Raw genomic sequence first — 13,440 nt, forward strand, 5'->3', positions numbered from 1 at the left:
AAACAACTATATACAAAATAGTAAACCAAACTTAATCATGGCTGGGACCCAACTAAACTGTTGGGATGTTATCACATTCCATCTCTGCCAATAGATCCCACTAAATCAGATACTGGACCTTTAAAACGAGGCAAAATAAGTGACTGTCTTTTAGCTAATCCTTCCGTCCTCAGTCCATTAACCCGCACCTGAATGAGGTTGTCAAAGTTGTACTTCCTCCGTATCCAGCGGTAGCCGGCCTGCAGACAGTCGGACTTGTTGGTGATGTTTTTCGTGTCCAGGCCTTCACAGTGGTAGAACTTCCCTTTGAACAGCTAGAGAGACAGACACAGAGCGAAAGAGAGGTCTGCAGGGCTACTCGGCTGCAATTTACACATTATCTCAATTGCACCGGAGCTTGCGACTCTTTCCGCAGCCAACCATTAATGCCGGGACTAAAAGGACGTTTAATAGAGCACATTCTTATCAGAGCGCTCGACTAAAAGCTGGCTTCGGGGTCATGTTGTCCCTTTTCACATGTCTCCTAATTGTCATTTTCCTTTCAAAAAACGACACTCATCGAGAACAAAGGCTTCTTGTCCCATTGGCTATTCAAGACACTTCCTATCCCTCCTCAAGCCACAATCACATATGCAGCTGCTCAAGACTGACATTTAAGCTTCAAAGGGTAAAACGCTTTCTCCTCGGGTATTTGCAGAAGCATAGACACGACGTGTGCATTGGGTTGCTACATGGCTTACATGTCTGTGTTGTGGAATCGTGTCTTGTTCAAGGCCAGCACCAGTTTGTATGAGTGATTGCGCGTGAATGTAAACTACCTGCACCCCCAAGATGCCGAAGACGATGAAGAAGGCGCAGCAGATAAGCACAATGTTCCCGATGGGTCTCAGAGAGGTGATGAGCGTCTCCACAACCAGCTTCAATCCCGGGGCTCGGCTGATCACCCTGGAAATCACAAATTGAGACATACAGATGTTTGTTAGCATCAGCACGTAGAGTTCAAATACACAAAAACAGTATCTATATAGCACCACAAATGAATTGCTTGGATAAAAAACAAACAAACAAGGGAATCTCCCTTCATACAATACAATAATTTCTTTTTGAATTCAGTGTTTATTTCTCAAATATTAGCTTTCCTGTCTGCATACACAAGGTACACACAAAGACACTATCTACCTCAGTGGGCGTAGTGTTCGAAGCAGGCGTAGGACTCGGAGGATGCCCAGGATCTTGTTTCCGCTGGTGTAGGCCAGAGAGACCAGAATGTCGACCAGAGACACGAACACCAACACACCGTCCAGAACGTTCCAGCTGGACTGGAGGTATGTCTGCTTCCCAAAGCAGAAGCCGAGCGCTACGACCTGGTGGAACCATAATGTAATTATCAAAACGTCACTTGAGCTGCAAATCGGACCTTTAAGTGGATGTTATCGATGCGGCTGTCGTGCAATGATTACCTTAATGGCCATCTCTGCCAGGAAGATCACAGTGAAAACGTAGTTGGACACACTCAGAAACTTTCGCTCCTAAAGACGAGAGCGAGATGAAAATAAGAACATATGAAGAAACAATGTAGACAACTAGGAATTCACCAAGGCTTTACACAATTAGCCTGCTAAGTTTCAAAGAGTTACGAATTGTGGTTAGCTTTTTATGCTAGGCTAATGAGTCTACTTCTGTGTCTCTACAGATTGTCCTCCGTGGTAAATCAGCCCTACAAAGCTTCCAGTCAGATTAATGTACAGGTATATTTCTCTTGGCTCAAGTTACACATTATAACTCAATGTAACCGTAAATAGCTTCTCCAGTCATTGCTGCAAAAGGTGGCAGGATAGCATCATCTTTCAAGCAGCTAAAACAAACTGAAGAAACAGTAACAATAATTCAGTGGAAATCTCTGGAAAGCAGGTAGAATATACGTGTGGGAAACACCAGGGTTTTATTGTTTGCGTCCGTGCGTGTCTCACCGAGCTTTCCGCCTGTATATCGGGTCTTTCCAGAGCAATGGTGATGCAGTTCAGGAAGATGAAAACCAGGACCACGTGGTCGAACAATTTGTGAGAGATCACGCTTTGGCACCACGAGCGGCATCTAAACAACACACACGAACAACACGAGCAAGTGAGACAGAGTCGTCTATAAGATGTCTGCGGTCGGTTAAAACTATTGACCACACAATTAGCAGTGGGAAAGCAATAAAGAGAAGAAAAATGAGAGGGGGGAACGGTGGTAATTAAATAAAGAGGAGGAAAGAGGTAAATGGGAGTAAGTGGGCCGGCTGAAACTAGACCCATACAGATTGATAAAGGCATTTTGTGAGTGTGTGTGTGTGTGTGTGTGTGTGTGTGCGTGTGTGTGTGTGTGAGAGAGAGAGAGAGAGAGGGAGACTCACCGGCTCTCTGGAGAGAACAAATACAGTGTCCAGTCTTCGTGTTCTTTGCACCAGCGGGGCTTCATGTTATTGAGCTCTTTTTTCATCCAGTAGCATACAGAACTCTGCAGAGGTGAGAGGTCAAACATCAACATTATCACAGATGGCAACAACTGAAGCGTAATTGAAATTAAGACTCAGAATCAGAAACAGTTTCAACAGTTTTGACATGATGATGATCTATGTGTTGTGTTGCAGAGATACTGAAGCTAACACGCGAACCAGCCAGCCCAGTCTGTCAAGGTCCAAAGCTCCTGTGCTAGCGGCATAAACATCAATACTTCCCCGGTGCATTAGTGTTGCAGTTTTATGAGATTTTAATCTTCACTGTCAAAGAACAGAACGTTTATTTGACCGCATCGACAGTCATGTCATACTAAGGAGGAATTAACTTGCCCAATTAAACAATCAAAGGCCCTGAAAAATAGCAATTTGTCATATCTGAGTTTCCACATTGCTGCTGCCAGGGAGCAACAATAAACACTTGCATTTCTGCATAAGTAGAGATGGAGGTAACTGGACCATAACAGGCAGAGTAAGCTAAGCTTGTAGAAAGTGTTGTAAAACTCATTAAAGTTTCTAATAAAACAAACATTAGAAAGCTAGGTGTGCAGCTTCTGTGCTGCGGGATTGTAATTAAAAACAGCCCAAAATCGAGCCCCTTCAGACGCTGCTTATTTGGCAGACTGCTGCCGTGTGTGTGTGTGTGTGTGTGTGTGTGTGTGTGTGTGTGTGTGTGTGTGTGTGTGTGTGTGTGTGTGTGTCTGGGCGTGTCCCACTGTTAGTGCCCGAATGTGAAGTTGTGTGTGGCTGAGAAGAACCTGCTGCTCAGATGTAGTACCTGCAGCCGAAATGCATAATCCCCGACACAGACAAGCACAGAGAACCACAAACAGATACACATATCTAAGCTGGCAGGGCTCACACACACAAACACACACACACACACACACACACACTGGCAGAGTTTTAAGCCTCCCATATTCTGTGTGTCCATGGAGAGGCCTTCTGTTTTAGTGGATTTCATGGCTGTGTAAACCTTATTTGGAGCCAATAAATCTATCAAGACCGTCGCAACAGAGGTCATCCAAAACCACCACGGTGCACAGCCTTCGACACTTACACACACACACACACACACACACAAATGTATGAAAACCCTCATCTGTGCATACACAAATTGTTTTGTATCCACTGAGAAAACAATTACTGCCTAAGCCAATCAATTAGAGCATGTCAGTTGGTGTCTCTCTAGGCCTCACGGTGGGAGCACAGAACGCAGACACTACGGCGTCTCAGAGTGAGAGACAGACAAAAGGGCAAGGAAGACGACGAGGAACTGGGTAAGAAGAGAGAGACAAAGACGAAAAACAGAAATAAAACGTGTAATAAGAGTCAGAGAGGGCAGATTGAGAGATTAAGAATTTACATAAAAGAGCAAAACCACTGCGGCTCAGACGCTCAGTGAAACTTGTCACCAGGCCTTTAAAAACCCACCAAATGTCTTCCTGCATATGTGAAACTCTGATGATACGCGGCTTTGAAAACCCACTTTTCGAACTGCTATTTCAGGAGACTCATGATAACTTACGTCATCATCCGTGTCCTCCTCAGGCGACGAGTCGTCCTTGGGGTCGGCGGTGACGTTGGGGTCATAGGTCAGGGTCCTCCCGTTGCAGTCACCGTACTCTGCAATTATGGAAGGGCAGAGAGTCGACGCCTGCAGCAGCTCCAGGGGCTCTGACCGCACTCTGTTATTCCCCCCGGCCTCCCCCTTGTCCTCCCCGCCGTCCTCCTCCTCGCCTCCCTCCCCAGACAGCAGGCTCTCCCTCTCCCCGCTTGTGTCTCGCCTCTTCAGGCTCGGGGCTCTTCCCAGGCTGTTCCAGCTGGAGCGGCGGCTGCCCCACGAGCGGGGAGGAAGAGGGGAGCGCCGGCCGGGACTTGAGAGGCTCTGAAGAGATGGGAAATACGAGGTGAGCTAAAGTAAAAGCAACATTCCAAAGTTACTGATGATTTAATGTAATGATGTTTCGATCATGACTAACAAAGAGCCGCAAATATAAATGCTTATGACTAATTAGTGAACTGATTGTATGTGTACCCTAATATAAAGTGTCAATGAAGAACGAAGTTTGGTGCAGTTTGAAGCCATATGATAATCCCCAGTCATCCTCCTCCTCCCTGCAGGTTGGGATACTGAGATTTAATAATAATGTTCAGTGGAAATGAAGAAAAGTAAAACATTCCTTATGTAATGATAGAATTATATAAGAACAGCTCCTTCTTAGTCTGAGGGAATTAAGACGTCCTTCATGGTAATGGCTCTGATGGATTTCCTGCTCCCGTAGATTGAAACATTTAAAGACTGTGATTAATTCCAATGTTAGCTCGCGGGACCTAAGTAACTGGGTCTTTGGCCCTTTGTGATACTCCAATTTGGGACCACTGAGCCGGCTCGTTCAAAGTTAGTCTAATGCGTCTGCTCTTTACCGCGGCTTCTGCTGAGTAAGTGGGTCAGATGTTAACTTTGTGCATGTGAATGTAGGTCACAATTATAGCACCTATACTTATGACGCCGTCCTGATTTGTGAATGGACAGATAAACACGTTCAGGGTCAATTTTTCCACAACTCACCAGAGAATGTTGGTCAAAGGCTATGGGCTCGATGGAAGTGGCGCTTCCACGGCGAGACTCTGAGTGACCCACGCCTGTCTCAGAAAAGCCCGCCTCGCAGTACTGAGGCACCCCCTCTCTGTACATGAGGTCGTCTCCGAGGATAGACTCGGGCCCCAGGGAGCTCTTCGGTGTGGGCATGGGCGTGGCGGCTGTGCGCATTATAATAGGAGGAGCCATCATGCCGCGAGGGTCAATGTGACCGTTGGCAGTCATCATCAGAGAATACATTTTTAGCTCTGCAGAGGAGGAGAAATATTTGTCATCATCATCATGTCTTTATTTGGCATTAACAATCAAAGAGGAAAATCAGCACTATTTGAATTGAAGTGAATGTCTTTTCTGTCATTGAACCCACCATTGTCTCTGAGCTGTTCCACCTTCTCGTCCTCCTCAGAGTTCTCCGATTTCTTTTCATCATCTGACTCCGACCGATTAGCATCACCCTAAAACACACACAGGCAAACAATAGGCATTTTTTTCTGGACTTTCTTTCACATTGTCCTTGAAGTTACTATCAGTGAGAAAATTACAGATGCTTATTCTTTTTTTAATAAAGAAACAGAGTCCAAGCACATGGAAGTGTGCTGCATTCAGTGCTCAGAGATGGTTTTTGTGGCTGGATCCTCGCCGGGCTCCTGAGGCGAACATGATAACAGGGTTGGATGAGGAAGAATTGATGATCTATAACAATCAGTGGGCGTGTTAGGAACTGGTTATAATTGTCACTCTCTCATTCCCTTTAAAAGCAGTGGTGCCTTGCACGATGTGACACTTTGGTAATTGAGAGTCCGGACCCGTGGCCCTCAAATGGATCCACTGGGAGTTAATTAAAAGCATAGAGGAGACGGCCCTCCATGCAGCATGAACACAGTTGTGGATGAGAGATGCTGATGAGAATTAGACATTAATCTTCACAGTGTTCCCCCCAGACATTAGAACCTTAATTGTAGTAAACCAACTTTTTTCGGAGGAATTAGCTGACATGCAAAGGAGTTTTTGAGAGTTTTGCTTTAGGAAATGTCTAAAAGGGTAAGCCTTCAGTGACTTTGTGATGGAAAAAGCACAGAAAATGCCAATAAAGGGGAAGTGGAAGAGCAACACAGGAACACTGGTGCAATTGTATAACACTGTTGGAACTGTTTTGAGTGTGGCAGTTGCCAGTTAGTGGAAAATAAAAACAACATTAAAATGGCTGTACATTGTACATTTACTTTAGCTAGAATTAGCAATGTCAGCATTTGCGAGAGCTGGGTATGTTAGCATTAGCTTTAGCTAGCTAGCATTTGCAACGACAGCTACAACAAACCACTTGGCAACCCTTCGAGTGAGCAGATGATTTGAACAACAGCGGCTTTCGTGCCATGAATGCAATGTAAGCAGGGAGATGGAATGCCACATGCAGTGTCTAAATGGTATCAGTGACACCTTTAAAGTTGCACAGTTAAAAAAAATTAGTTGTCATTTCAGCAAAAGACAAAATAGGAAAAAAAAAATAATCACTCACCTCGGCCTGGAAGCCCTCAACCAAGATGGCAACAAGTAAATTGAAGAGCACATAGTTGCCAAATGTCATGAGTGCGACAAAGTAGAGCGCTGCCCACGGAGAGGTGGAGGCCATGCCGTTATACAACACCACATTCCAGTCCTCCTGGGTAAGAATCTATAGATTGAGTGAAACACAGACAGGGATTTAGACATAAATAAGGTTGTAAAGGAGGGGGAAGAAATGGATGGAGGCACAAGTAGACAAGTAGATGTTAGGGGGGTCCACAGACATGAAGACATGCAGACATGGGCCAAAGGAAGGAAAAGGCTCAGAGATTAAAACAAAGATGGCACAGAAAGAGACACACGACACACAAATGGGAAAGCAGGGCAGGAAATTGAGCATCATTGGCTTGTACAGCTCTTATGGGCTCTATACGCTTTATAAAACCCAGCAGTGAGCTACTTTTATTGCCTTCCTGCCACAATACCTCAACCTCATGCACATGGGATTACTATAAGTTGACATGCAAAGTTTATGTGGGCGTGTTTATGTGTGTGTGTGTGTCTGCGTGTGCCTGGATCAGTGTGAGTGATGAAAGCGTTTAAGTAGGACGCTCCTCATGATGCAGCATGAAATCTCGCTCCGTCTCTGCCCACTCATAAAACGCCACGGCAGGACGGCAGTTCGCTGTGCTGTCTGCGTGCGTGCACGTATGCATGCGTGCACAGGTCCGTGTGTGCCGCAGCTTCTCCCCAGAAAACTATAGTGGTGAGTATATAGAGTGTGTACCGCCTTCACATGACAGTCGGTTCAGGTCTAAAATGCTTTTTCAGCATCTTCCTCCTACACACGCAGCGAAGTGAGACAGTTCGCTGCCTTCTGTCTTCTACCTTTGTGCTGACGCATCCAGTGTAAAAAGGAGGACAACCTATCTGGAGCGATTGAACAATATCTCCACACAGGGAGTGCAAAAAATAGAAATAATAGTGGAAGAGGATGTACATAAGCAGGTTTTCACATTTTGCAGCACTAGAATTTGAGTGATGAGCTGAACTTGGCAGTAACACACACACAAATACACACATACACACTTACATTACCACTAGTGGACTCTCATTATACACCAAGTGTGGACCTCTGTTTATGATCAATGCTTTTAATGTCTTCTCCAATAATATTACTGCAAATATGATATATAATGATGGCCACCTATGAAAGAGGGGCTCTCCAGACCCTGCAGTGGAGCTGTCTGTACCCATTATTTCACCTGACGAGAGTCTGTTTACGACAAAGACTTTTTTCTTTCTTGTAAAAGTTGTTCATTTAATTCTGGTATCAATATTTAAACATTTCTCTGTGATGCAAATTTAACGAAAAAGATCTTAGCCACTTTTATTGGGAATAAATAATGTTTCACCTGCAAATCAGAAGTAACTATGCTGCATGTGCTAATATCAAGTACGGCATTATTAGCAACAAAATAAACTTTAGTTAGGCTTTAATTATTACACACTCTAAGCTGAGTTTTGCATTCAAATTTGGGATATGTTGGGATACAAATGTACACACACCATCACACCTCACCTCCCACATTGTCTCTTACAAGTATGCTGTGTGAAGAACATGATGCCACAGCTGCCATTTTTTACTACTGTAATATGCTTCCATTGACGTAAGGGGTACGACTGGGCCAAGGCTTTGAAGGGAAGCCAGTAACATATGAAGCGTTGATTTGTAAAAACAAATTAAATGCATCCTCACAATTAATAAACCAACAACGGTTGGATTGATATTCCCTTTCAATACACGATAAAAGACATGATTTAGGAAAAGTAACAAGAAAAGACACATCTTATCAAAACAACCCAGCACCAGTTCGATTGATATTTTCTGGAGTGCACAAATAAAAAACATGTAAATAAATTGAAAAAGGAGACTGTTTTTGCAAATGAGCCCTTCATGTCTTACTCACTGCTGAAAAGGTTTTAAGATGATGCATGCATGCCTAGCAGTTCACATCATGGGCAACTTGCAAGCATATTTCCTAAAAGCAACACCTGTCCGATGTAACATTTTCCGTGAGTAGGGTAAAACATCCAAGTTTGATGTGAATCATCAGGATCGTTAAATGTGAAAACAAAAATAAAGAATCACACAGAGGTTGAACCGCACAGTCAGGCAGGAAATTAATAAAACAATTACAATTGGTTACACAAGAATCAATATAAAAAATCTATAAAAAATAATCAATAAAAAAAACAAAGCAGCACTGTTCCAGCCAGCGAAACCTTAAACACGGTACGGATTTCATTTGAAAGCTTACCTGGAATACAGTGACGATGGCCCACAGCAGAGTGTCAAAGTTCTTGCGGTCGGGGATGGTGTCTCCGTTCTCTGTCTTGAGACTGAATTTACAGCCAAACAGATGCATGCCCAGTATACTGTGGAAAATAAGGAAATGCAGTCACCATTATTTAAAAAAAACATTTTGATACATTTGTGTGCGTGTGTGTGGTGTATGTGTGCCTACCTGAAAGTAAATATGAAAAGCATCAGCAGCATGCAGAATGTGGCCACATTGTCCATGGTCTTCATCAGCACCACCAGCTGTCTCCTCAGGGCGGGCAGGAAGCGGACCAGCTTCAGAACCCTCAGCAGACGAAATGTTCTCAGGACTGAAAGCCCACCGTCTGCTTGACCGATTATCTCCCACACACTGAGGACCACAAGCAGCCAAATTTGTATTAAAACATCATTGAATGTCTTCAAAGCCGGAGGTTGTGTTTGCACATTACAGTATGTTACAGACATTTTGTTCAGTTGGACTAAATTCAGAGTAATTATGAAGGTAATTCCACTTCAGTGCCACACATATCAAAAGCTCCCCTGATCCAATATGAGCTCTATCAAACTAGAAGACAGCCACACAGAAAATCTCCACTCCCGACAGGATCAGGAATATGCTGCAGCAGCAAGTAAAGCTGCTTCTGTGTGATCCATCATGAGCGTGCCAATCTTAGCTATTGTAAAAATGGATCCTGCTGCAGTAAACCTGACACTCTGAAGCCAATGAGTGACATGCAGGGGAAGAAATAAGAACGGGGGGTCGCTCTAAATCCGAGCGCTGGTCAGAGCCACAGTTTCCCTGTCTTTGTGTGGAATTGCAAAAAATTAAAATTTTGGCTGCATGGGTGAAAATTACCTGATGATGACAATAATGCTGTCGAATATGTTGTATGGGTTCCTGATGTATCCAAACAAGCCAAAGGCCAGCAGCATGAAGCCCATCTCCAGGACAAACATGCTGGTGAAAACGATGTTACTGATCTCTAACACATCGGTCAACCCCTCAGGCTGTAGGGAGAGGGGGAGGAAGGAAGAAAGAAAGAAAGACAGAAAGTTAATATCGCCAATCGATTATCAGAGCAGTAAAACCCTTTTGGTGCCCTGAGCCTAGACATTATCAATCAAATTCAGCACAGCAGTCAGGCCCAATCAATCAAACGGGACCAACAGCAACAATCCATCAGTGCTGATCCACTCCACTTACCTAACAGCACACTCAGTGATCCAGCTGATGTGACTGAGGTCCCCTCATAAAGCATGTAGTCAAGTCATTTATGGAAACCGCAGCAGTTTTGTGCACTGGTGAAAGCATTATATGGCCACTTCCTCAACTTTTTATTATAGAAATGGTTTGCTTGAGCTGCATCAGTGCTGATTTGGATCAAAGGTTGTGACTCGGGCTCAAACCTATTGCCTGCTCTGGCTTCCTATGCCGTGTTTATCACGTGGCCACGAAAATAAAACCATTAAATGGCATAAATTGAGTTTTGATGCCCATCTAGCAGCCTGAAAAGATGCAAGTGCATATACAATAAACATTATCTCCTGTAATAAAACTTAAACTCTTTAATATTGTTTTACTTTACCTAATTTGTATCACGATTCAATGCTGACAAGCTCTGTGCATTCACAAATAATGATTAATTATGATCCTGGGACACCAGAATTATTTAAACCATAAGTTCTTCTCCTCTCTGGTGAGCCTTGCTGTCTGTAAAGCCCCTCGGCCTGTGACTTTTATTCCCATGTCATGCATGGCAGTTTCATTAAAACTAATTGTGTTTCCTTTCATGTTGGGATCAACAAGAAATAGGCCCAGAGCCTATTTTGTGTCCTGGCCCACAAGGGTGCAGCGGCAGGCAGACCATATTCTAGACTAATAAACACAGAGACAAGATTAATATATGAAATCCCAGATGGCCTGCTGCTACCAGAGAGAGGGGTTAACCTTCAGTCTGGGTTATTGTGCACTATCAGCACCCTGCAGGATCATCCATTGTTCATTGATGCGTTTAGTGTCGTTGGAAATTTTAGAACATGTTGTGCATATAAAAACGTCAAATGATAAATAAGGATTTCTCAAGTAGATCAGAGTGAAGTCCAAACATTTGCTCTATTACTCTAAATTGAATATTATTATGATTTCCACTGATGTGTATACTGATTAAAATCAGCCTAATCAAACACAAATATGAAATGCAGGATTGTAATAGCACATTTTGATTAAAATCACAATTTTTATGACGCTTCTGCTGAAGCACAGCTGAGGATCAGGATCACAGATAGAGGGCGCCAAACTACACAGCACTCCTCACCTCACTCTAACTCCAACACACTGAAACACAGAGCTGCTGTGAGTGTAGCGAGACACTAACTTTTTAGAGCCACCTTTTAAACAAAGAAGGGGTTAGTGTTTACCATTGAAACAGTATTTAAGTACATTTCTGAAGCTCTTGACATGAGTATTCCCTGCTCATATCATCTAAGCTTCTACTACTTCACTCAAATACATTTAACGCTAGTTGCTAAATGTATCCATACAAATCATATAGTTTACTTTTATATGAAGCACAAAGTACCCAGCACTTTATGAAGTGGTTTCCAAAAGATCTAGATCAAAAGTATTTGAGCAACATTTACATGTTAATGATCCATCTGACAAGGTGCTTTTTGCATTACAACTGCTTTCACTTGTGATGCTTTGACTATATGTTATATGGTACTTTATAGTGCGGGGGTTACTTCTTTTTCCTTGAGTAACTGATCTGAATGCTTTCTCCAATGCTGGAAAAGTTACATGTTGAGTTGAGTGTCACATCCTAGAACTCCTAGGTTTTGTATATCGCAAAACACATCACTGTCTGATAAGTTGAATTGATATTGTTTAAATTGTATGCTGTGAATACTAAAGATGAAAGAAACAAACAAAAAAACAGCCCGACCTTAACAACTGTGAGACAAAGTGAGGTGAAAAGGCCCCATGCCAATCCACTGATCCGATGGCAGTGGAAAGATGACTGCTACAGTTGGTGTATTTGTGACCTCACTGTTCATACAAACTGGGTTGCTGTATGTGGAGTATGTCTGAATTATAGTGCAGTCTTGTAATGTAAAGCACGCAACATCTCTGTTTTTGTATCTTTAGTATTTTCAGCTGATGAGCTATTGAGTTAATCGGGACAGTGTTGCAAAAATAAAAAGGGCGTGGAAGTAACGCCAGGGGACTCGGGTGCTGGTGTGCTGAATGTGCACGGTGAGGAAACACGTAACAACTATAGACTATAGTTGTTGGATCTTCTTATTTCTTCAAATTGTGTTTTCATTGTCCTGCCAGCACAGAAAAAACTTGAAAGCACTGCATAAAAGCTTGATAACAGCCAACTTTGCTGTCTTAAGCAGTCGTAATATAGTAGACTCACAGACATTATTATTTAACACTGGACTGTTGGCATTTTCATTACCTTCTGGCGCACCATCCTCGCACCAGAGATATAAAACAGCGTACTGCAGACCAGCAGGGCAATAATTTCCATACAATGCCGCACAGCAGGTTTTATGACAGGACTACAAATTCATCTTTAAACACTGCATGCAGTGTGTTTCGAGGGGATATCCCAATATGACATTATGAGTCAAAATAATATTGATTAACTGTTGTAACTGCCGAAGTAATGGTGGTCCTGAGAGGTCAATGCACTGCAACTTAAGAAAAACACAAGCAGACAACAAAAAGCCACTAAAGAATTAACCTTCACCAATTCGAAAGCAGATGTGAAGCAATAAGGAAAAGAAAACATGCCGCCAAAAGAGGAAAGGCACGCACAAAACAGGAGCGCACAGTCAACAACAGAAACTATTTCAAGGGGACACTAATAAGAGACGCACACGGCTGGAACATGCAGCCATCATTTGCTGCCATCATCACCTCAGCTATCCGTAGGTGCATCACTTTTTAATATCGCCCCGGGAAACAGTTTCCATTGTCACTTGCAGCCTTCCTGTGTTTGGTTGTGTCTCATTTGCAGTCTCTCTTTTTTTTTTTTAAAGATCTGTTCTTAAGTTGTTTTGAGTCTCGTCTATGTTTTTGTGTTTTCTTAAGCTAAAGTGCATTGAAGTCTCAGGGCCACTGAATGAATGAAGCTGAGAGCTGAGCGACAGAAGTGCTAAAAATCCCAGTGAACTTGCATAAAACACATTCACGTCTCCTTTGGTTTTGTTTGACGGAGAAATGAAATCGACTCGGCGCACTTAGTTCTCGTTTCCTGCTGCAGTTGATGGCATTGTCATGGACAGAAGTTGAGGAGCAATTGTTACACAAACAGGTTCAATTAAGTCCTGTGGCCAGTGATGAAAAATATAGGTTGGGAAAATGAAAAGGAAAAACGTTCCCCTATATTGATAAATCCCGCAAGGTGCCCTTGAGGTGTCAGCTTCATCCCGTGACACGTGTTCTTTATGGTAGCAGCCCCGAATTGCCATTAACATTAGCAACTA

At 43.1% G+C, this 13,440-nt stretch overlaps 1 protein-coding gene across 4 annotated transcripts in view; it reads right to left on the reverse strand.

Annotated features, from left to right (window-relative positions):
• cacna1ha (calcium channel, voltage-dependent, T type, alpha 1H subunit a) overlaps nucleotides 1–13,440 on the reverse strand; it is a 126,039-nt gene that overhangs the window by 21,522 nt on the left and 91,077 nt on the right. For all 4 annotated transcript variants that reach the window (XM_030406835.1, XM_030406834.1, XM_030406836.1 and 1 more), the window contains exons 13-25: nucleotides 9,803–9,954; nucleotides 9,131–9,316; nucleotides 8,924–9,041; nucleotides 6,616–6,771; nucleotides 5,467–5,554; nucleotides 5,070–5,347; nucleotides 4,026–4,385; nucleotides 2,396–2,499; nucleotides 1,971–2,094; nucleotides 1,461–1,529; nucleotides 1,180–1,364; nucleotides 819–945; nucleotides 189–314 (exon numbers count right to left, since the gene is read on the reverse strand). In XM_030406835.1, the coding sequence (XP_030262695.1) occupies nucleotides 189–314; nucleotides 819–945; nucleotides 1,180–1,364; nucleotides 1,461–1,529; nucleotides 1,971–2,094; nucleotides 2,396–2,499; nucleotides 4,026–4,385; nucleotides 5,070–5,347; nucleotides 5,467–5,554; nucleotides 6,616–6,771; nucleotides 8,924–9,041; nucleotides 9,131–9,316; nucleotides 9,803–9,954 (2,073 nt within the window). The remainder of the gene's footprint in view (nucleotides 1–188; nucleotides 315–818; nucleotides 946–1,179; nucleotides 1,365–1,460; nucleotides 1,530–1,970; nucleotides 2,095–2,395; nucleotides 2,500–4,025; nucleotides 4,386–5,069; nucleotides 5,348–5,466; nucleotides 5,555–6,615; nucleotides 6,772–8,923; nucleotides 9,042–9,130; nucleotides 9,317–9,802; nucleotides 9,955–13,440) is intronic.

This window comes from Sparus aurata, chromosome 23 (genome assembly GCF_900880675.1).
Source record: "Sparus aurata chromosome 23, fSpaAur1.1, whole genome shotgun sequence".
In the NCBI taxonomy this organism is placed as follows: Eukaryota; Metazoa; Chordata; class Actinopteri; order Spariformes; family Sparidae; genus Sparus; species Sparus aurata.